The sequence below is a fragment of the Misgurnus anguillicaudatus genome, chromosome 11 (assembly GCF_027580225.2).
Source record: "Misgurnus anguillicaudatus chromosome 11, ASM2758022v2, whole genome shotgun sequence".
Taxonomy (NCBI): Eukaryota; Metazoa; Chordata; class Actinopteri; order Cypriniformes; family Cobitidae; genus Misgurnus; species Misgurnus anguillicaudatus.
The window spans coordinates 28,358,650-28,383,591 of NC_073347.2; the positions used below are offsets into that span (position 1 = coordinate 28,358,650).

The window sequence follows — 24,942 nt, forward strand, 5'->3', positions numbered from 1 at the left end:
TATCACAATACTTCCAAAATATTTTTTCCTACTATGGAAGTCAATGGTCACTATCTGCTGTGTGTTTACAATAATTTCTCAAAATATCTTCTTTTGTATTCATCAGAAAAAATTAATTCATACAGGTTTCAAACAACATGAGGATGAGTAAATGATGCCAGATTTTTTAATTTTAAAGTGAACTATCCCTTTAACCCTTATGAAGTCATCCACTCTCACACAAACACATCAAAAATAAAGCAAATGTGAATTTCATCTTTATCACAAAACAGGTTTAATTTAATATCTCTTTATTTTTTAAAATAATTAAACATTTGTATTTCTCCGACCCTTTTTAACTTTTGTAACTGTTGACGTCTGGGACAATCTAAAGCACAGGATCATTCTGACAAAGCTCACCACAGCATCAGTCCTCCACAATCCCAGAATTCCCCTCTCACTCCCCCCCTCCAATCAGCAACTAAGTAAAAAACGAAGGGAGAACAAATTCCACTTGGTCAAAACAAATCCAATTCTAGACAAAAAATAAACCCAAAACAAAATTAGAAGTGAAACCCAAGAAAGAAAGAAAACTAAATCCCAAGAGGCGGTGTGTTCAATCTTTCCTCATCATATACTGGACTCCTAAAGAAAAAAAATACGCTAAAGGTTCTACTAGATACAGAGTATCAAAGTACTGCATTCGGATACAGCATACAGGTACTTAACACTGTAAGAAACTCCCTCACACACCCGATGCAGAATGCGTGTGTGCGCGTGCAGTTCAATTTCTCATGACAAACATCTCCGGGTTGGTGCTGGAATTCTGGATACCTCCCTCAGGTGCGTGTGTGTGTGTATGCGTGTGTGTCACTGGTACCAGTACCGGACTGGTGCTAGAGAGTCCAAATGAGTGAACCAGAAAAAGAACATAAATGGAAAAAACAACATGAACGTGAGCTGGTGGTGTGTTTCTGTGTCCACTTCCAGTTCTCTGCAGGTTACTGCATAGTGTCCCCACTGAGAAGTCTGCAATCCAGACCTGCTGCATTTATCCAGATCGTAACGAATGATCCGTAGCACTGGGGTAAAAGGCCAGGGGTGAGACCATTCATCTTTCTAATACAGGACATCCAGGTGGCAAATGGGGGTATAAAGAGGGGAGGAAAGCGAGAGAAAGAATTGGGCTGGTGTTGTTCTGTAGAGATGGGTGAGGTATGTCAGATCAATGGGCTGAAATTCTCCGTTTAATGTTCTTCTCCACAGCAGTGGTTTTATTCAGTCCAACTGTCCGTTCAAAGTCCCCCTCCGGTGCGGGTTTCTTTTTTTGCTTATTTTTTTTGTTTTCTAGTCACGTTCTTTATCGGCATAATATTTTAACGGGGGGAAAAAAAAGAGAGGATAAAATAAAGATATTTACAGTGCTTTGAAATAATGAGACTGACGAGGTGAATCTACAGTAAAGTAAGTCGCACGAATACAGAAAGGAAAATAAAGGCCAACGTTCCGAGCGTGTGGTGGAGGCGTTGGGGAAAGCGTTCCGGAGGAGGCGCGTCGTTAAGTGGGAATAATGCCGTCGCTCTGGAGGCTTCTCTTTAACTCCAGATCCTCCAGCTTCTTCCACAGCTCTTCTCTCTCCTTCTCTTTTTTCTTCTCCCTGCGGTTATTAAAGAAATTTAAACAGATAATTCAAGGATTAGAATAATGAATTATGACAACATGGTGAAACATAGCAGTAAAAATGGCGACTTCCGTGTAAGGAGATAGATAAAACGTCTCATTCTAAGGTAATAAACACAATACAGTTCATTATGTAAAGTCTTTATACACCAGTAATAATATAGTTATGTATATTATATTGCATTTCTGTCAAGAGATTCTTTTAAAAGTTACACATTGCACCTTTAAAAACAAATTTGGCTTATAATTTACATTTTTAAAAAGAAGCTTAATTATAGGGCTGGGTATCGATTCAGATGTTCCGGATCGTTTCGATTTCTATTGAAACGGGTAATTAATAAAAAGAAATTAAGAGCCACCAACCTGTATATTACACTTTTTTATTTTAGGTACACCTGGTGTACATTAAAACAGAACCCATCTCTAAGGGTGTTTTCACGTATAGTTCATTTTAAAAGAACCAAACCCAGTTCACTTAAAGTGAAAAAGAAAAGGAACTAGCCAAATGTGACCTCAGTCCTTTTGGTGTTCACAATATAGTGGACTCAAAAGAGGACCCAGTTCTTTTTTTGGTCCTCTTCAGAACTGAAGTGATCTCAGACCCTTTCTTGTTCACATCACAACTTCATACGAACTCAGACCCCAGCTTTCTGTGCAGCAGTTGATTTTGATTGAATGTCAAAACCACACGCGAAAAGGACCGGGACCTCATTGATTTCACGTATCAGAAAGAAATCGAACTACAAAAGAACCCAAAAGCGAACCGTAGTCAGAACAACTCCAGAAGTGGTCTGAGTTCGGTTCAGTTTTGGGTCCTTTTAGGGGGGTCTGAGATCACTTGGTTTGTTCACATATACACCCTGAACTGCTCTGAGAGCGTTTGGAGGGCTCAAACGAACTAGGTGTGAAAACACCCTAAAATGCATACAATTATGTTAAATACAATACAATTTTGACGCAAGATGAAAAATGTATGCTAAAAAAAGTCAAAACAGTCGCATTCCTTGATTAAACAGGATCAGGTTATAAAAAAAAAAAAAATCGATTCGTGGCCTTTTGAGAATCGTTTTTTAATCGACCACATAAAAAAAACGATAAATCGAAAAATTATAATTTTTTGCCCAGCCCTACTTAAACTCCATGTAACTCCAGCACAAATATAAATTAGTAAGCATACTTTACAAGGGGAAAGCGATGACATATGATGCAAAGCAAATAAAGTCTGGCCTGGATTGTACTGTACGTGTGAACATTCGTCTTTCCTCTGACGATCTGACTTGTAAGTGGATGTGAGTTCATCGAACAAAGTGCTGTTCATTTCCATGAAGGCTTTCAGAACATTATAGACTAAAGCTACTATGGCCCTGAAAAAAAAAAGAAGAAAAAAAATCACAATCATGACACTGGAATAGCTGTATGCTTTCAGATCAGATTGCAATATACATTGTAGATTGAAAGCTAATGTTAATAATATTTATTACACGACTCACATACATATGAATTATCTGATATGTGTGTGTGTGTTTCACTCACGGGTTCCAATGCTCTTTGGAGATCCGGTACAGACTGGTGAACATTATAGGAAGTATCACGTTGGAGTTTTCCTCAATCAGACTCATAATGTACTCATTATTCCAGTAGTACAAGGCTCTCTCAGCCACCTGTACACATATAAACACACAAATACATCAGATCTGCCACTTCAACCAAATTTATGACATCCTTAACTTGTTAACTTAAGCCCGGTATACAGTGTGCGATTTTAATTAGTCCTTTAGGATTGTTGCTTGCCACACTGTGTGATCAAGATCGAAGATCAATGTCACACTGTACGAGTTTGAAGACTTTCAAAAATTGGACACACGCAAACAAACGTGTTAGTAGTTTTATATCAAATTCAACCAATGGTGAGGCTTAACGACAAAGACAGGGTGACGCGGGAGCCAGGAAGTATATCGTAATCTGAAATATAGCCAAAGACGGCGTTATAGGGACGCAGGAAGTATGGCAAGGGATACGCAGCGTCTCGTTCCCTTCTCAGGGAACAACAGTTACATACGTAACCAGAGACGTTTTCGTGTGTCAAACACAACTATGCAAAAAAGCATTTTGGTATGAATCAACATTCGCATACAGAAGATATAAGCATTTAAAGCGAACAGTTTAGCACGTCTGCTTAAAAAGTCTAAATTTTTATGATATTATCCTACACTACACAGGGAATAATATGGATTCCCCCCACCAAAAAAAATGCATAAAATAGATTCAAGCACTTTCAATGACCTGTATCTTTGTATGTATATTTTAAAAACTTCCCAAGGCCATGAATTTTCCCCAAATTCACAAACTTTAAAGGATTTCAAGGACCCGTGGGAACCCTAAAAGACGGCAGATTTTAGCCTACGATTTCAAAATTTGTCCCAGACAACTAAATCGTGTCTGAAATCTCAAAGTGTGCACCGGGCTTAAGAGAAAACACTTCCCTGCCAATGACGAGTTTGTAAGGCAATCAATATTTCCGCTATTATCCACCAGGTGATGCTCTTACACAACTTATAAAACACAGAATCATCCACTAAGGCCATGTATGTTAAGTCTCTGTGTATGTTTATAAATTTAAAGAAGAACATTTTTTGGAAGGCATTAAACTTTCGTGAAGGCGAAATAGTTTATAGATGCCTGTAATTAATTTTACTTAATTGTTGTAGATCAAAAACTAAAAATTAACATTATTCAAATTCAAAGCCTTGATTTTTCATAATTTTTATCATTTCGAGTTGTGATGATCTCAAGACCGTCAGATCAGACTGGTTTTGTGCAGACCTGAAAATGAGGGCTGGAGACACATCTAGAGATCTGTTTGAAGAGAGGCTCCTGGATTTTCACAAACTGCGTAGGCTCAATCACATCCAGAATCTCCTCCAGCTCTCCGAGGAACATGACCTAAACACGTATCAATGCAGACATGAATCAGAGCCTGACACAAAAGACAGCAGTGCATCCTGAGTCCTCATCAGTACTTCTATTATCCTGAAATCATGACTGATCAACCTCATGCTGAGATCTCTTATAAAAAGCAGAAAGGATTTCATCTCACCTCTTTCTGACTGCAAGTTTTAGGCCAGAACTTTAGCAGACCTCTGATGACCTGTTAGAAAGATAAAAACATCACTGAATGAAAGAGAAATTGAATATGAAAGACTGAATATGACACATCAAGCTAAATATACCAGGGCATTAAAGATGTTTAGGGGTACTTACCGGTTCTGTTAACGCTGGGTCTTTCTCTAGGAACTGTACAATACAATAGGCCAGCTGCGAAAAACACAAACACAACTTCAATGTACATATAGATGTAAATTTTTTCTGGAAGTCAACACACAGAGAACTCCTTTTAATACTATAACAAACAAATATAAACACGCCTTTACCTGTGCGTGGAAGAGCGAGAGGCTCCTGACGGTGTGAAGAGGAATCAAAACTTTCACCAAAAACTGTTTATGTTCAGCCTTCAGTGGCAGAGCGAAGCCATTGATGATGCTGACAGGAAACAAAACAGAGCCAGTGTTTACTAAGAGCAAGAGGGAATTTACACAGCTTGAATCTTACTTTTGGACTGTGACATCCTTCATGGAGAAGAACGCAATGGAAATATTTAAATATCTCGTTTTGTACTTGAAAGACAGAACACCATATGGGTTTGAAACACCATGAGGTAATGGACCAACTCATACATATGATGAATAGCAATGTTCCAATTATGCAAGAAAACCTAAGATTAACTGCTTAAACACTCTTAAAACAACAAACACCCAGACAAATAATTATACAAGAAAATACAAAAGCTGAAATATAGTACAACTCACCTGCCCAAAATCTCCAACAATTCTGCAACCCCATTGAAGTGCTCAGTTTCATAAACAAAACTAGGAATATAAAAGAGAGAGAAAGAGTTGACTGCTTGCACATGCAAATATCATGTCAAGGGTCATTTAATATAAGAAATTGTAAGATGATCCCTCACCGTAGAAAAATATTATTTATCTGTTTTCGTATAAAAGCTCTCAGTCCCAGGAATTTGCCGTAGATTCTGTGTAAGACTGTCTTTAGGTAATCTCTCTCCCGTGGGTCCTCGCTGTCAAACAACTCCAATAGCTGATGGATAAACATACAGAAAGAGCAAAAAATATTGAGAAAAACAAGATAAAAGGTTGTGAAACACAAGGGAATGAGGAGGAATGAACAAATGTGTTTTGTGCGAGGTACGTTGCTCACCTGTAAGACAAATTTCTGGTCTATGTACTTTTTGGCAATGCTGGGTTGAAACTCCTGACTCTCCAAAAAACGAATGAAGAACTCGTACACCAGCTGAGAAAGAGAGAAAAAAGATTGCGTTATTGCATCTAGTCAGACACACACTAAAAAAACAACTTGTAAAATTTACTTTAAAAAAAATCCTCGTAACAATTTGCACGAACTTAAAATAAAATAAAAAACGTAAAATTAAACCTAAAATTAGTAAAAAAGGGTGTCACGATTTCGATTTTAAATCGAAATCGATCGAAATTAAGTCACAACCTCGAACTTCGAATTAAAAAATTGGATCATCGATTCTGCCACGCCCCCATGTCACGTCCGGTCGGCTTGCCAAGCGGGGGAAAATAGACTCTCAGAAGTGCCTTTAAAAACATCCATCCAGCAGAACGCGATTTATATATTAAACACGAGGGATGTATTGCTACAACTCCTTGAAATGCATATCATAAACAGGATTACTACTAGTGATCTGCCTTCGGACAGAGCGCAGCTTTCTGCACGTGCACGAGAGAGCCGCCAAGATGCAGCTGGTTATATTTTAAACAAAAGGTATAGTTTGCCTCAGCTCGCATGAAACGCATAAAACTGAACAAATACGTAAGGATTATTACTTTAGTTTATGTTTAGACTTTGGACAGATGCGAGATGCGCATGCACGTGAGACAGAGAGAAGCGCAGCTGCTTATGACGCACCGGTTTTAGTTCAGATAATAGGAGTCCAAGACGCGCGCATTAAGTCTATTTGCGTGCAAGAAGGAATTCTCTCTCTACAAGCTCTCTCGCGTAAAGTAAAGCCCACAAACCCCCATGCGAGGAAAAGCACGCAATGTGCATGTTAATGTGAAACTATAATAATAATAATAAAAAAGGCATATAATTTTTTGTCTTAAAAAAAATCATTTAAAAATCGAAAATCGAATTGAATCGTGACTTCAGAATCGAAAATGTAATCGAATCGAGGATTTGGAGAATCGTGACACCCCTATTAGTAAAAATGTACTACTTTTTTAAAGTACAACTTACATAATAAAATAAAATCTATTAATCTTTAATAATGCATGAAACATTTGTTAAATACTTAAGTAAATGTCACTTAATTTATTTTAGAAGTTAGATTTATTTTAATCGTTTAGGTATAGTCTATTACTTTTTAAATGCGTCCGCAGTTTACGGAGGTTTCTCTGCTGCTGCTCCTCCGAATTTGTCATACGTCACTAAGAAAAGTGCGTACACTATGCTGATACTCTCTCCTGAATACTAAGGAGTCTAAGATGGCTGCGTTACCGGAAGCTAGTTTTTTTCGTTTATAAAGTTTTAAATATGGATATTTCTACAACAAAACGGCACGGATTACCCTGAGAGGGCCTTCGTTTGTCATCCTGGAACCGTTTTAATTTATTTTGTGAAGGATGGATGCACAAATGAATTGTGTATTTATTATCATTTTACTCAGGAAAATCTAGTTATCAATAAATATTAAAGGAACAGTATGTAAGAAATGTATATCAATTAATCATAAAATGGCCCTAATATGTCTCTAGACATCAAGAAATCATTTTCATTTCAAATACTTATATCACTGACAACAGTGGTCTGGCCAGGATATTGTCGTTTAAAAAGTGGAGTTGGAGCCCTCAACTGATGTTTATGTTGTCATTTTGAGTATTGGCCACAAGTTTTGTGATTGCAATACCAGGTTTGCCACAATCCTACATACTGTTCCTTTAACATTTCTATGTAGAAATAATGAGGGTTAATCTAATATATTTTACTACACCAAAAAGTTAGTTTTTTCAGTGCAGTTAGAATAAAGAAAGAGATGTTGAAAAAAGTCATAGTTCAAGGGTTAGGTGAAGTCACAGGACACTACTGTAACCAGGGGTCATTGGCATTGTTTGTTTGTTCACCTAAACAGCAAGTTTTTGGCCTGTGGAAGGAAACCGGAGTACCCGGAGTAAACCATACTGTAAGAAATTGCTGTAATTATGCAGCTGGTTGCCAGTAACTTACTGTAGAAGATGTGACTGAAAATGTTTCATGTTCATTTAACTTTGAACAAACTGTTTGCCAGTAATACCCAGAAATACTGTAATTTCTACAGAAATTATTTACAGTGCAAAAGAAAGGCCACCTGAACTAGCCGGGCTCGACCACTGAGTCGCCTCATTGGCATCGTAAAATCGGTAAAAAGCAGAAATACCCTGGTCTTTTTTAATATGTCGGAGTGTTTTTCACAGATGGGTCATTGTTTTTAGCGGTTCGTACCCTTTTTTTTTCAGAAAATGAAACAAAAGAGAGAAGTTTAACCAGAAAGATACTACTTAAAAAGATATGCAGCTCATTTCTAAAGGTACCTTGGATGCATTCAGCAAGTACACAGCTGGTCAGACAGTGCTTGTGTGTATATACAAATGAAACAATAGGACACGAGTGAAGAAAAAGGGACCCGACTACACAATTCAAATAACATCAGCATTCAAACACACATGTAAGAGAGAGAAAAAAATAAAAATCACACTCATGACAGCATTCTCAACAACCTCAACTTTGTGTAAATACACACGTGCACACCTGTAAATGTGGCCATGATGCCTCTAGAGTTGGTTCATCCTCCTCTGGATCAAACTCATTACTCTCACTGGGTGGAAGAGTTCGGAATATATTATAGGATACCTGAGAAAAAAAGGGAAAGAGATTAATATTAGGCAAGAACTTTTCCAAACTGCAAGTTGTATTATGAAAAGGCAGGTAAAAGAAGGCTCATTCAGGTGGCCAGTTTTTGGGTCCAAAAGGCCCAGACTAAAATGCATGTTTGAGCTGCCATAATTTGTATAAATAAAAACACCTTGTACTGACATATTTTATAAATCAGTGACATTGTTTTGTCTGAAGATGCGCACCAGTATTGTTTTTTGTAAGGGTTTGTTTGTAAAAACGACTTAAATGTCCTATATGTACATTGACACTGATATTCATAATTCCGGTGTATTTAGATGTATTTAGGTGGTCAGCTCACCATTTTGACAACCTCTGGGTAGGCCTGTTCTGTGAGATATCCTCTGCTGACCGTGACATAATCGACCAGCTCGTTGAGAGTCGAGCGCTTGTATTCTTTCATCTTCAGGTCTGACAGGGTGTCCATGAAATCAAATACAGCACAGCACTGTTGAAGTTTCTTCAGGAACAACTCCGGCTGCTCCTGAGGAGAGACGTCTGCGCAAACACACACGGGAAAGAGGAAACAAATAAGTTTCACATGAAACAACTTCCCATGGAATAAATTGAGCGTGCTCACAAAAGTACTCTCAACTAAAAAATGTAACTTGTTTACCCAAGTTGAATGGTCAGGGTACTTGTACTTCCATACAATGCCAACATTATCTGACTCAAATACTGCATGAGAAAATAGCCGATACGGATATACATTCTGGGAGTGCGTGAACTTTGTAAACAAATGGCAAGCGAGACAAAACATCCGATCTATCTCTTTCCCTGTCTTAATGGACGAGGAAAGATTTAAGGGCATGAGGATCAGAGCAGATCAGCGATCAGATGATGTTCTCCATCATTCGAGAACTCTGAAAACAGAGTGGACTCAGACGTAAAGACTAATCACTGCTGGGCAAAACAGGAAGGGCGAGAAACCTAAACTTCCCAAAGTTCAAAAGTGTTTCTCATACATTTAGTGCTGTCACAATTATGAAATTTCGCTGACGGTTAATTATAAATTGTGACGATTAAAGGCAGATTTATAGTTGTGAGTAAGCTCTACGACGTAGCTCATCCGTAGCCTGTGCGTAGCCTGATGTGCACCTTGCAAAATTTTTAACAGTGCGTCAGTTCTACGCGGGCTGCAATCGCTGTGATTGGTCCACCAGAACCCCTCCCGTCAGGTAAAAAACTGTGTCATAAGTATTTCCGTTTTTCCTGTGCGTAGCTCTGCATAGCCTGACGTGCACCTCACAAAATTTTTAACAGCGCGTCAGTTCTAAGCCGACCGCAAGCGCTGTGATTGGTCCACCAGAACCCCTCCCGTCAGGTAAAAAAAAACTGCGTCATAGGTATTTCCGTTTGCGACAAAAAAACAAAAATGAGCCAAGTTGAGGAGTGATTTAACTCAAACTGCAACAAAAGTCGCTGTTCATTTACTTCCATCATTGCTTGTCTTCTCAAATCATACACAACAAGTTGCTGTTTCTTCTTCGTTTGTGGATTAACCTGCTAAGCTTCTTCTTCATTGACGGTCGCGCTGCTACTGTAGTTACACGCGTGGATACTGCCAACCAGCCGTCTGCACGAGTGTTTGCACGTCGACGCAGACGACGACGCAAAAGTATAAATGAAAACCGACATGGAACCTAAGCCATCGCGGTTACGCCGTAGGACCTACGCACAACTACAATGAGCCCTTAAGACAATTAATAGCCTGTTTTAGGGCTTCAACGTTTAAATCTCATAGATTTTTTTGTTTGTTCATTAAATATTTTTCACACATTGTTGTGATTATTTATATTAAATCTTTTGCAAGGTTTACCTGTCAGTAAATATTAAAACACATAACACATATTTAAAAGCAATTATTTAATGAATATATCTTTCAAAAAATGAAGAAAAAAATCCCTAACTTTGGAATTTCTGTTTTGGAAATGTATGTTTTACCTGGCAATTAATACTGCTTATCAAAGTTTTGCAGCATTTCTGCAAGTGCTGTTTTTCTACTGTATTAATTGGCTTTGCAATGTATCCCGTAACATTGTCAGTCAAGGAGCGTCATTAGATACGGTTTATACAAGCGCTGCAGCTCCCCCTTGTGTTTTTTAGAGAGATGTGCAATCATTGTGGTGATCTAAAATCATCACGATTAGGTCAAACAATTGCGATGAGACGATTATTTAATCATTGTGACAGCCCTACATACATTGACTTATTTGGTGCAGCCAGCAACAATCTCAACACTGATGGCCACATTACCATCTAAAATGAGAAAAATCTTACATCAGCACCTCTCACTCACAGGACTGCCATAGTTTTAAAACAAGGGATTTTTTTTACTTCTCACATCATCATTAAAAGGCACACCATGAAACTTTTTGGCCCACTAGGGGGTGCTAGACATGTATTTTTCACTTCTAGCGCCCCTAGAGCCCACAAGCGCCGCAGCACTGTCGCAAAGGAAAGGAACTGGCCAACCTTAAAACTAAACTAAAAACTAAACATTTAAAACGCTAAGCGATCAACATTTTGAGACAACAGGAAGAAACGCAGTCATGTTACAACTTTCTGATGAGGAACTCGTCGTGGCAGAAGCCATGTCTCAATCTGAAGGTTGCAGCCTCCAGATGTCGTATTTCTAAGCTGTATACGTCATCAAGACTGTCTTATTTCACAATATTAACAATTACAAAGTTGACTATTATACTTAGTTAATCGTAAATTGTTGCAGTATGCTTATGACTTGCGAATGTAATGCTCAGTTTACCTTAATAAACCAGGCTTGATGACGTATGCAGCCTGCATATTTGACCTCCGGAGGCTGCAGCCTTCCAATTGAGAAACGACCAGAAGTATTTCCTTGCCTTTTCCCAAACAAATATTGTTGCATCGTCTCTCTCTCTCCCTCGCCACCAGGATTTTCCGCAATGGCGCTCGTTTTTCCTCTCTTTTGTGTGAAAATTGTCGCTCCAAATCCAAGTAAACCGATGTGGTCCAAGCAGACCTAAAGGCTGCCGCTTTGTAATGCGTCTCGCAAGTGACAGCGGAACGCAGCAAATGAGGAAGAGAGAAGAGAGAAACGCTCGGATCTGATTGGTGAATGAATAGGGTTTGGTTTTACACTGTGTGAGTTTGAGCAAGTTTGACTGCTATTGCATCCTGGATTGTAATGTAAATATCATAGACACAGTAAAAGAAAGGTAAATACGCGAACACCGCATGTGAATACAGGGAACTATATGCAAGATAATCGCCGTCATTTATAAAGAGCATCGCATTTATGTATGAATCAAGAGTTTATATAAAAAAATTGCCTTAAAGGGGAATCGAACCCGGGTCGCCCGTGTCATCACAAGGGTCTTGGAAATTTATTATGAAGGTTGAAAAATTACATGGTGTCACTTTAAGATCCCTAAAGGTGTGTTTACGTTGTTGTTTCTGCAAAGCATCTGTCATTCAGTCAGAGCCCTGCCCCTCACATCGGAAACACACTGACACCAACACAGTGTTGTCAACTGAGCAACATCTTAGAAAAAGTGCTTAACAGCATCTCCAGTGACTTTTTGGATACAAATTAACTGTAATTCTGCTGAAAAGAAACCAGTACCACCCCGCAAGCACGAATAGTGGCTTTATTAGCGGAGGACCAAGGAAGTAATACACTTTCAGAAAAAAGGTACAAGAAAGTACAAAAGTTGTCACTGAGGTGGTACCTTTCTAAAAAGTACACTTTTGTACCTAAAAGGTGTATATTCGTACCTCAAAAGGTATGTACATATCTGTATTCATACTGAAACAGGAAGGTGCGACGGGGAAATAATAAAGGAATCCTTGCTTTTTTAAAAACATTTAGTTTCACAATCAGACAAAGCCAAGGACAAAAGCAATACATACTTTCAAAACTAATTAATATCTGCTAAAGGGTTATTCAATTTTGCACTATTATACACTATTTTAGTACGCTTAAAGACAGCCTCACGTCTAATAGCTCAAGTAAACAAGCAATGTAATGAGTCCACTTACAATGAGACAACAATGCAGCATAAATGCAGTAAAGCTCAAAGCAATCTATTATTTAGCCGTCACACCCACTTAAGCAAAAACCATCTGTAGCCCAAATCGAGACAAATACTTGGTTGCTATTTATGCTCACCTTCATTTTGGCTCAATCGATTTGATCTTTTGCCAGATTTTCCAATTGTGATTTCCTATTCTTGTCAATCTGTTAGTCCATCGATTAAGCCAAAAGGTGTAGATGTTTAAATAGAAAGTCTGCAGGGTAATAAAGAGAAGGTCTGAAGCCTAAGAGTTCATCGGAAAGACATTAAAAGGTTTTGGGAAACAGATCTCCAGGAAGCAGCGCCACATTCATATAAGGTGACGACATCTGCTATACAACACGCACACACACACCACGTGTATATATAACACACACCACGTGTATAGATAACACACACACACACACAATTTAAAAACCTCCACAGGGAAAACCCCACATCAATGGTATGGTGGTCTTGGATTACTGTTAGAGTGTGTGTACCGTTCACAGAAGTGGATGAAGTTGTGTGTTTAGTAACTTATGGTGCTTTTCCATTGCATAGTACCCTACAGTTTGGTTTGGGTCAGCTTACATTTGGGGGCTTTTCAACTGGGTGCAGTATGTAGTACCAAATACTTTTTTTAGTACCACCTCAGTTGGGGTTCTAAGCGACCTGATCTGATACCAAAACGTGACGCGAAAACACTGTAGATCACTGATTGGTCTGAGAGAATCGTCACTAGTACCAGCGTCATCACAATAATGTAAAAGATTAGCTTTACCTTCATACTAGCTTGCGCTGTCTCGAGTAAACCTATTGTCATCTGTGCTTTGCTGTAAGTTCCCAAACTCCCTTTTAGCAATGAAAAACATAAACAGGTTGAAGATAAGGAACACCATAACAGTTTTTTCCAGACTTGCAGTTTGTGGCGGCACATTCACAATGCGCACGTCCACATATGCTTAAATGCAACTTAAATGAGGCCTTTTTTAAACAAAGCGAGACTGCATCGACTGACGCCACAGGTGTACAGAAACGGTCATGTGAGACAGAGGTAGTGATAAACGCGATATGCAAACATCTATTTGTGGTGGTCAATTTTAATTTTGTGGCGGACTGAGAAATAAATTAATGTATGGGAATGTACAACGACACTCTCACATGTATGATGTCACAGCAGTAGGCCGCGCAAATATAACGACACGCCTATAATCTCTCCCACTCAAGTGTTACTAAACTCGATGGAAGAGCCAAGCCAAAGTGAGGTGAGCTGACCCAACCTGACCCAAACCAAACCGTGGGGTACTATGCAATGGAAAAGAGCCAATAGGCACAGCATGTGAAAGAGAGTGCAAAAGAGAAAGAGAGCGAGCAAGCGAGAGAGAGCGATGTTCCAACAGGTGGGATCAGCAGGTGACTTTCACAGTGCCCGAAAAAAGGAGAGAAAGCAATGTACTGTATGTATTAATGCATAAACACAACTTTGCACTTACAATAACATACACGTTACCAACACATTTTAAGGAGAATCAGCAGTGACCCTATTTACTTTGTTTAAAAAAGGTAACCTCAGTCCTTGTGATTACAAATTATCAATACACAACATATTTTTAATAGTAAAATAAACTTTGCCCAATATTTCACATGTGATAATAATATCCACCTCTAAAGCCACATTTTATTTTATGCAGACACAACAAATAATATAGCCTCACATGTTACTTTTTATAATACAGTAACATTACATCAAATTGAAGCTAGTCCTTCCACATGTAAATAAATATAGATTTTGATTTAAAAATCTCACATTACAGAAGTTAGAAAATTCTTTGCTTATACAGGGCTCTACACTAACTTTTTGCACTGGTGTGCCTAACTTTTTTTCTTAGGTGCACCAGCACAAAAGTTAGGTGCACCCAAATTTTTGACTGCATTGCATTTAACACTGCAGTTATACAAGCGCCCATAGTGGTTAAATGTGCAGAATATAAATTAACATGTATTTTATAATTTTCAGGACAGTTTTTTGGGGTGCACCAACTCTGCTTCACCTCTGTATCCGGCCCCGTTTTGCCACTTTTCGCACGTCTCCTATTGAAAAAGTACTAAACACTTGCAGTTGCCTCGTACTGTGTGAAACGGTGCGTGTGGAAAGCGGCAAAACTGGGGTGGATACATAGGTGAAGCGGAGTTGGTCCACATGCCGTGCCTGTCCAAATTGGTCGCACTTACGAGCCCTGTTATACAACAACAACAATCTTTAAAAGCAAAGTTCTCCCTTGTTTGTTTCAACATCCTTTACTGTATTCCCACATAAATATAAATAGTGAAATAAACACTGACAGCCACAAATCATATCTACTGTATAGATAGCAAAATCTCTACTGTTTGTCAATGTATTCCTTACATTTCAGAGACACTACAGCCAACTATACTTTTTATAAAAAGGTTTCAGTTCCCCGAAAGAACCAAATGAGGAGGAATTTTTATGCAGCAAACTCCAACTCGGGTGAAGTGATACAGTCAGTAAAGCATTGCAGTGGGTAAGACAAATGACTCTTTTGACTAATTAAGAAAGTAGTTTGATTCATTAAAAGAACATCAAGCATAACAGGATGTTGCAATGTTTAGCTCTGCGTGCAGTCTGCAATAAGGCAACACAACCCATGCTTCACTGTAAACAACACAGACTGTAAAAAGACTACCGTATTTTCCAGACTACAAGTCGCGTTTTTTTCATATTTTGGCTGGTGCTGCGTCTTATTCTCAGGAGCGCCTTGTAAGTCAGTACGAATTAATTTTTACATTTATGAGGCAAGAGAGACCATTACCATCTACAGCTGTGGGGGGCCGCTATATGCTGCTCCAGTATTTATGTAATTCAATGGATTCAGTGATGTGGAATGACGAGTCAGCGAACTTGATGTTCGGTTGCTTGTTCGGTTAATTTATCTTCTTCAGCCTTCCAGGTATGTTCTGTATGCTTTTGTTTATCGTGTAAATAACTAATAATGTTACGATAATGTACGAACATATATTCAGTCTGCTGTTCTCTGTGCTGTTGTTAAGTTGAATAACTTGCCTCTCCAGATGAAATGCATGTTCTTCGGCACAGATTTTGTGAAATAATTTTATAAATAAATGCCACGTATTTTCCACTACAACTTATATTTATTTCATCTGACTGATGCATTTTTGATTGGTGCGACTTATACTCCGAAGCGACTTATAGTCCAGAAAATACGGTACATGTAATATCCATCAACATAATTTATTCCATAAAAAAAAGGTGTTTATGCCATTTAGCCATATGTGGTGTCAGAAACTGCCAAGCCAAAATCCACGAGAACATTCAACTGTCTAATTAAATCCAATATGTCGCAAGCACTGCTAATTTTGAACACGCTGGGCATCTGCAAAAGTGATGCATCATGTTTGTGTCCCCAAACTCCTAACATGCAGAACATTCTGCACTCGAGAACAAAAGCAATCATTGCTTCAGATCAGTATAGACATTTCATAGGAGCTGAACATACAGAACCTTTATTCACAAATAAAGACACATCTGTGTCAGCTACCTCGGTGGGCCCACATGTGCCACCCCAAATCATCTAACCAACACCATCACACAGAAAAGACCAAACAAGATCAGAAACTAAAAACACTTAAGACCACACCAACTCTTCTCCATTATCACTCACTTAAACAAGTCTTTGTCTCTTTCTGGATTTCTTCTTCCTCAATCTCAATCACTTCAGGCTGTTAGTAGTCACCAAAATGTTTAAAAATGAAATTCATTAATGACTGTTTGCAAGTGTGTCTGTATCTGTGTGTACAGTGCAAAGAGCACAGTAGCTCCAGAACGAAACCCATGAGATCAGGTGTCAGAGGGCCAAGCTGAGCCCACGGAAACTCGGATGGACTCTGTGTCTATTTTCTGCCCTACTCGTTTTAAATTCTCAAGCTCGCAAGGTCAGAAACACAGCACAGACCCTGAGGAGGAGGGGTGGGGCTTAATGATGGGAATTGAGAGCTTGTCAGTGTGCGTGGAAGTAAAATCTAACACTTTAGGGCCATCAGCTGGACAAATCTGGTAATGTATATGGATGAAGTGGATGCCGTTTCCCTATAGAACGAGTGCTGAATGATGTCATGTGAGTCAAATTTAACTAATAACTAGAAAGATTTAGTGTCTTAGGTGATAGAAATAGTTGGGCAAATATTCAGAGATTTGAGGAAGAGGGTGGAATTCATGCAAGACATAAAATACACCACTTAAGGGCCATTTCTGTTGAATGTCTATTTAGGTTATGCATTCACTGTGCCATCTATTGGCCACTGAGATACATGCCAGTTGATACCTTTATTCATAGAGGACATAACCAAAAGACATTATACTGCAATGTTTTATAAAAACTCCTGCTGCAGGCTGCCTTTATTTTTTCATCTTATATTTAAATTTAAATGTCAAGAGATACCAGAGAGCCATACGAGCATTAACGTTACATCTTGACTGAGAACAGGTAAGAGAACGACGCGACATAGCTAATCGCTAAAATGATAGCAAAAGACTTAAAGCTGCTTAATGTTACGAAGCTCGTGCTTTGACTGGATGTGTTTAAAAGCGTGCTGTTTATGGTGCACATCCACAACGGGAGTTAAACTTTCTGTACATAACTTAGTAGAAAACTTAGTTTAAGTCTTGCATTTAGTGCAGATATATGTACGTTGTATAATACATTTATGTTGTATCAATGCCTAATATTATGTAGACTGCATCATATAGAAATCGCTTCAGTTTATGTTTATTTAACCTTTAGTTTTACTTCATCATGCAGCTTTTCCTGTTAGAGGTTTCTGTTAAAAAAATTAATTTATTAATAATCTAGCATGTGTTAATTCTGTCGTAGTTTCTTCAAAATTAAGTTTTATTTTAGTGTTTTTAATCAAAATATTTTCATTTTCACCATGACGTGTAAGCCCCGCCCCCAGTTAATCGAGTACTCGTTCTTCAGACCTATGGATTAATCGAAATGAGAAAAACTATCGAAAACCTGACTAAAGTGATTTTTTTTGTGATTTACTGTTTTACATAAAATCATCCCACATAATGTAAAGAACATTCTGTGAAAATATAATCTTAATAAATTTAATATTGAGTAAGGTGACGTCAAGATAGAAATTAAGGTCAAATCAGTGACTGAAATCAAACTTTCATGCTCCTAATCTCAAAATTAGATAAATAAAAATTTAGCCTGGATTTCATAGACAGGGTACCAGAGTAGCTATTAAATTACAAGTAAAATTGTAAAAGTCAAATTTGCACAGATGAAATGCTAGGATATACCTATATACTGTAAATTTGACTTTAATAAGCCTGTATTTTCTGTTACTCACATACTCATCTTTCTGACATTTGAGTGACACCTGCAGGGAATGAGATGCTTTGATCCCTGTGGTATCTCCCTCCCATAATCCTTATACAGGAGGCAAAGGTCATTGCTAAAGAGTGCTAACACTTTCACTTTATCACACCTGCTCTCTCTAGGTCCAAGAGCAACGAACTGCAGCATATTCTCAATAGCAATGGATCAGAGCCATCTAAATCAAGTATTTTAAAAACCTTAATCCAGCTCACGACTTAACTTCAGCAAAATAGCATATTTTCAAAATCAATGTGTGTGTAGAAAAAACAAAAAGCGTTGGTCGTTGCTAAATAACCCAAGCATTACTTGACATTGTTATGAAAACCCACCGGCACCTATGAACACACACGTTTGTTAAGAAACCTATATCTGATCCTTGTTTACATTTTTATATTTCACAATATATGAATGCATATAAGACCTATATGCATCAATGTGCGGCTGCACATGCGTGCACGCACCCCCCCACACGTGTTCTATAACCACCACGGTGAATTAGTGCATTACTATCGCGGTGGTAAAATACTGCCACCGTAACAGCCCTAATTTTGCACTCATTTATGATGAGAGGTAAACCCACAAAGTCTCTGTGGGAGGGCAGTTACCTGGGCAACAACCAATCAGAAGCACTTTACAAATACTAAATCAACCTGTTTGACTGCACTGCGCATCAACATGGACTCAAAGGTTATTTGGTTGTACTAAAAAAGTCAATCTGTTTAAAATCATGTTTGCAACACAGAAAAATGCATTAAGTTCTGGTTTAAATGGTTTCTGTGTTTGTTGAATGAACACTTTTAGTTCAGAGGTTTGCGTGCATCTGTTTGTATGTGTCTAAGGGAAGAAAATAAACCGAGGCAAGCCAATGGACAGATGCAAGCCACATGACTAAACACACCCACATTTTCACTCTCACTCACACAGTCCACAACAACAAGGCCGACTGACACAAAACCCTAAGCCTCAGCTCTGATTAGGTCTCTTATTCTCTCAGTGAAACTGCATTGCAAGATGCCAGACAGAAGGTGAACCGATCTTCATTCACTTGTGACTACGAACACAACAACTCCCAGGGGTGACAGTGGTTGATTCAACTTAGCATTTGTATTTTTCTCTCCATGTCTCCCACAACAAGAAACAGGGTACACATTATTTAAAACAGGGTATACATTATTTGCATCATATTTATTGGGATACAGAGGAAGGACACTCTCAGAACTGCACTTGAATTCTGTAGAGAGATAAATTCTTGAACAGCATACCGCCAGTAGTCATTCTAGACAAGCACAGACAAGCTCAGATGTAGCCTATCTGACATTTCACAGTCTTACAGAGTGATTTTATAGAGCATTGATTCCCTACATACCAAACAGTTGCCATGTTGGAGAACTGCATACTAGTATTAAGCCCCTTTTACACACAGATTTCAAAAGATAAACGGAAAATGTGTCCGTGACTTGTACTCATTCCATTTTGGTTCTTTTTTGCAATCTGTGCATGCATTTATTTCGCACACATCCTGTAAAGATCCTGTAAAGACGTACAATGTAATTGTGCAGATGGTGGACATTTTCACAGTGCCTTAATTTCGCTAATTAGCTGCGAGAAACCACGCTTCTACATTTTTTTCTGATTCGATCATAAACTAGCGCATAGTGTACTGTCCTATTAAGCTTATCAATCTCTGCTTCAGCGCAGATAGTGAAAAGCTCCCTGAACTGCAGCGTTCCAGTATGTATAGCGGGAATATTACGGCAGTGTTACTAGGTCCTCATCCTGAAATTCACACGGAAGGCACTCTGGCAATTTTATGGCAATTTTCTGGAATCACCACTTAAACATAAACATTTACCAGATTTACAAAACCTTTACAAGGGTAACACGTCAATAGGTATGAGCTAACTCTACATTTGCCAAATTAGGAAGTAATAAATATTCATAGCAAACAATAAGAAACACTTATTATTAAATGTAACAAAACACATGCACATCAGAGTCCTGCACAGGTCCATTTTTGGAGACCCGCTTCCGCCCGTATCCGAAAAGTTCAGCATTAGATCCGACCCGTCACCCGTGGAAATATTAAAATTAAATCCGCATCCGCCCGGACCCGTTAATATTTTGCCCGTTACCTGACCCGCACACGCATTAATCACACAAGTTAAAATCATTCCAATTAAAGTGCTTTATTTTTTATCTCGTACCTCTCTCAACATCACAACAGCGTCATGAATGGGCTAATAAAACAGGCTATGGTGCGCTTTGTTTTGCGCCATTCAAGTAGCCTACCATCGGCACCTAAATAGGCTATGGAACCTGATAACTAAACACAAATAGACTTATTAATGAAAAAAGAACAAGAAAAAATACAACCTACGTACACAACACCTGCTGTGCTCCCAAGTCTCGTCTCGAAATGCTTTCTAAGACGTTCCCAGCTTTCGGCTATCAACGGCTCCAACTAGGCTACGAGACGCATCAACAAAGGCTGCGCACTGTTGCAGTGGTGGTGACGTGATGGGCCAAATGTCATATGTTGCGCGTGTAATGATTATTTAGACAAATGTTGCACATATTTTAATTTGCGCTACTACCCGCCCGCACGGAGTTAATTATCCGCCGGCATCCCCGTCCGTGAATTTTAGGAATGTCACAATCCACCCGTTTTAGACATTTTTATGCGGGTATCCGCGTGGACCCGACCCATTGCAGGACTCTGATGCACATGCCAATGAGGCAGTTTGACAAAACTTAGTTAAAAACATGTTTTTAAACACCAAGTGACTGTAAAGCTAGTGGTTATGAGATAGTTTAGTAGTTGTGTAAAAAATTTGTTGTCACCTTTCAGCAGGGGAAGAGGTGTGAGTTCGATTGGTTTGCCCTGAGAGCGGAACTGTGAGGAACTCTGGGAACGTTTCTGCTTGGCTTTCCGGACAGACTTCCGGGAAAATCCGTCTACTTTATCCACTGATGGAGGAGTGGTGGCTGCGGAGGACATAGCCCTGAAAAATAGTGAAAAAAGGTTAGTAAAACAGGCCATTAACAAAAGATCCAGACAAATTGATTACTGTCACAGATACCAATTCCAAAGTTGTGCGTTCAAACAAAAAAGCACGGAAAAAGCAAATGGCATGTCAAATAAATTAATGAATAAGTAAGTAATGGTTAATAGGGCTCAACGCTATAATAGAACCCAAGTGACATCAAATAAATAAGCAAAGTTTGATAAGAAATGACAACGGACACAAAAAACAGTTAACTGCATATGTCTGGATGGAGTTTGCCACAAGCCTACAGGCAGTGTTGGGAGTAACGCATTACAAAATATAATATATTACAGTAATATATTTGTTTTTGCTGTAACGCAGTAATATAACGCATTACTGATAAAAAAATTGGTAATATTTTACTCGTTACAGTCTTAGTAACGAGCGCGTTACAACAATGCATTTCAAAAATAGACCGTATTATATGTAACGTTCGTATTTCTGTTTCCGGGTGCTGTGTGCAGCATGTTCATTTTACTTTAATTTTGTATTTGAACTGCGATTTGGACGCGGTGCGCGTTCAATATAGACTCGTTTCTTAAAAAGAGCAGAATCTGGGAACAGTTCAGAGACAGTAATATTTTAATGTAACTAATTACTTTCAAATGACAGTAATTTGTAATATGTAATGTATTACACTTTGGAAGTAACTTTCCCAACACTGCCTACAGGTGCCAGCTTGTATTTTATGTATGGTTTTACAGATGAGTCACATGTACACACATCTATCCTGCTATTCCATCTGCAAAAATAAAAACAGCCGAATTTGAGACACAAAATAAATGATTATCAGCAACACACAAAACAGAAGCTCGCTATCCCAGACAAGTGCAGTTTAAAAACAAGAGGCGGCAAAAAAGACAGAGGAAGACTAAGCCTTTGTCCTAAACCAAAACCCTCTGGTTATGTTTAACAGACCTTGAATAACAGGTTCGGATCTAATCTAATTAAAATGTTGCATTGCATAAAAAGTCTGTCAGCAGTTCAGTGAACTCAGAAAATGAAATTTCAACCCATTATCTGAAATGGATGGACCAAGGCTTGCATGCACTTTAATCCAACCATGCAGAACACTTTGATTTTGAGGTCTGAGGTGGTTAAATTAGCTGACATCAAAGGAGTGAGATACAACCAAAGTCTATTCAAAACATCCCATAATGCAGCATTGTGTGGCTTGCAAAACAATATCATCATTTTTCCAAGCCACTTCTCGTGCTGTCAGAATTGACAGGCCTTGCAGTATCACTACCTGTAAAAAATGAATAAACCTTCTCTTTTATATACAAGAACAGCGAATTTCACATGCGAGGTCAGTGTAAGTGCATTAAACAATCAGCCTTTATGTGTGTTTTTTCTGAATATGTTCCACATCTCATGACGTCTGTAAAGAACATGTCATATTGTACAAAACCTGTACAAAAAACACTAACCTTAAGTATATTATAGATCTAAAAACCATGCATACACAACAGCAACACTGTATGAAGTTTATAAAAAAGATGATCTCTGTGTTATGCAGCAATCCAGTTCACCTGTTCAAGACATGCAAGTAACACAGATGCACAGGACTTTAACAAGATCGATATTCCAAATAGTGCACACAGTAACTACATACCAGAAACCACTTACACTTTTCATTGATGCATTGGGCTTAATGTCTTATTAAGCCCAGGGTAATTATAACTCTGCAACAGTTATTTAGGGATAACCTTTACCATAATAATACAACTGTACAGAAGTTCAACCAAAACAGCTAGATAGGTTGTAATTCATTCACGTGTTGCATACATGCTGTGTTACTCTTAGTGATGCGATATCTTCACTGCCAAGCTACTGAAGTGAACCAGACCATGGAAACAGTGCACAAAGTCACGCTGCCACTGAGCTGAAGCAATAAGTTGGCACAGACAGCTAGAGATGCAGGCTTATGATGTCCTGGTGTTGTTAAATACTGAAATATATATCTCTAATATAATATTGTTTATTATATATATAACCCAGAAGCAGTTGAATAACTTACATGCTAAACTCGCATTCCAGAACCATGCCGAAAACAGGCTTTCCCTGACCCACCGTTACAAACTGTGTTTTACAGATCGACGTGTGAAATGTGTTGGTTAGTCAGTTTATTTCCCTCAATTCTGTGTGTCTTTAGCTATATATCTCATTGGACAAAGTATGTGCTGTGTTTCCAGCCCAAATCTTATTTATTTAAGGTCTTTACTGTAGTATCTGCACCATCAAAGCTAGCCGGATCCCAACTTGAGCCACATAGACCTAAAAACCCTTTAAATATTAAACTTACCTTGATGTTTTCGATGTGAGGACCTGGTTTGAGTATTTTTAACCGTCTTTTCTCCTTCAAAGCCTCTCGAAGCAACAGGAAAAGAAAAATAAAGACACAGAATCGGTTTTTGGCCTTAAAAACTGCCAAGCCCACAGCAATAATCCCATCAAACTCTCAAATTTCCGACGATAGAAAATGATCCAGCTGAAATATAAACATCCCCGGATGTCTCTTTGTATCCACACTCTGAGCTTACATGTGATTTTCAGCCAGGAAAATTATTTATTAGGGAAATTCTGTCCCTTTTTCTCACTATTGTCAATATTACTGGGGTGAGTCCATGGCACACATAACACCGACGCGCTCTAGCCTGCTGGGCCGGGTTCGGGCCTACAGCGCCACGCTATTGGTCGGTTTGAAGATTCTACGAAACGCGATTGGGGGATGTTGGTGTCAATCACCTCGCAAGGGGGCGGAAAACCTCCAAGGCTTCTCAACAGATGAATAGAGAAGTTAGGTTGAGGTGTGTGCGAACAGGAAACCTTACTATTTTGCTAATGTTTCTTAGTGTTTCATTTTTTTACAATGTGCTATACATTTTTTATCATTTAATTTCATTCGTACGTTCTAAATGCTAATGCTTATGCTTTCAGCAACCATTATCTGCAAAGCTGTTCTAACAAAAATATTTTGTAAAAAGCGCTATAATGTACAGGTAAAATAAACTGACTCTAATAAAAAAATGATTATGAATGGGTTTTGTTTTTAATTTGGGGGACATCGTAGAAGGGGTAAAAGAAATACTCTTCTCTGGAATGAAGTTTAACCCGTATGAGACCCAACCCTTTGTGAGGAGCGTCTCGTTTCTCAGACGAGCACACATTGTATGTACTATCATCTTCAACAGATCAAACCTATATCATTTATAAATACCACATGACATCCTTTACCCTTTGCAACATTTTCACCTCTGCGAAATGAGCTATGACAGCACGCGCGAACGTATGTCTGGTTTTGCAAAACAAGAGCTCAGCACGGTTTAACTCATTATTTTTATAAATGCATATATCATTGTGTCTATTTGTTTATTGATTTGAAATTACGTTTAATTATCAAATTAATGCACAAATAAATGACGTTTAAGTGGAACGAGATTTTTTTAAATTCTTATTAAAAAGACAGAAAATTCAGGGAGTATTTTTTCTAAGGGCGTACACGACACATCAGCTGTTTAATATCCACAAACACCACACAAATGAGTTTCTCGCTTTCTCTCTGACGTCATTTCCTGTTCTGTATGGCAAAATTCTTAACAAGTTCAGCAACAAGTATGTTATTGTGGGTAGCGTTTCCATTCAATTGGAAATAAAGACGTAGTTGATCTGGCGTCCTGTTGTGGCATGCCTTGAGTTTAACATATTCAAAGTACACCAAAAAGCTGAGCTGAGCTCAAC

The 24,942-nt window shown here is 38.5% G+C and overlaps 1 protein-coding gene across 3 annotated transcripts; it reads right to left on the minus strand.

Annotated features, from left to right (window-relative positions):
* Positions 1-273: 273 nt before the first annotated feature.
* Positions 274-23,874, minus strand: ppp2r5eb (protein phosphatase 2, regulatory subunit B', epsilon isoform b). 3 transcript variants are annotated; one of them, XM_073873479.1, is made up of 14 exons: positions 23,507-23,874; positions 20,996-21,156; positions 8,993-9,189; positions 8,548-8,649; positions 5,935-6,027; positions 5,684-5,814; positions 5,526-5,585; positions 5,091-5,199; positions 4,921-4,974; positions 4,757-4,807; positions 4,483-4,602; positions 3,193-3,320; positions 2,921-3,023; positions 274-1,635 (listed from the first exon to the last, which is right to left on the minus strand). In XM_073873479.1, exons 2-14 carry the CDS (start codon positions 21,150-21,152, stop codon positions 1,537-1,539), a joined length of 1,404 nt encoding a protein of 467 aa, XP_073729580.1. In that variant the 5' UTR covers positions 21,153-21,156; positions 23,507-23,874; the 3' UTR covers positions 274-1,536. The 3 variants fall into 3 exon arrangements, with proteins under 3 accessions (XP_073729580.1, XP_073729582.1, XP_073729581.1); XM_073873481.1 differs by lacking the exons at positions 20,996-21,156; positions 23,507-23,874 and adding an exon at positions 16,430-16,626; XM_073873480.1 differs by lacking the exons at positions 20,996-21,156; positions 23,507-23,874 and adding an exon at positions 12,842-13,018.
* Positions 23,875-24,942: the final 1,068 nt, after the last annotated feature.

Bases quoted from the DNA above. Each gene is read 5' to 3' on its own strand.
- ppp2r5eb (XM_073873479.1), bottom strand. From the start codon at position 21,152: ATGTCCTCCGCAGCCACCACTCCTCCATCAGTGGATAAAGTAGACGGA. The intron at 5,200-5,525 runs GTGAGTTGTACT...GTTTCCTGTCAG, and splicing joins TTGTTGGAGATTTTGGGCAG to CATCATCAATGGCTTCGCTC. The intron at 1,636-2,920 runs AAAGACGAATGT...AATAACCGCAGG, and splicing joins ACAAGTCAGATCGTCAGAGG to GAGAAGAAAAAAGAGAAGGA.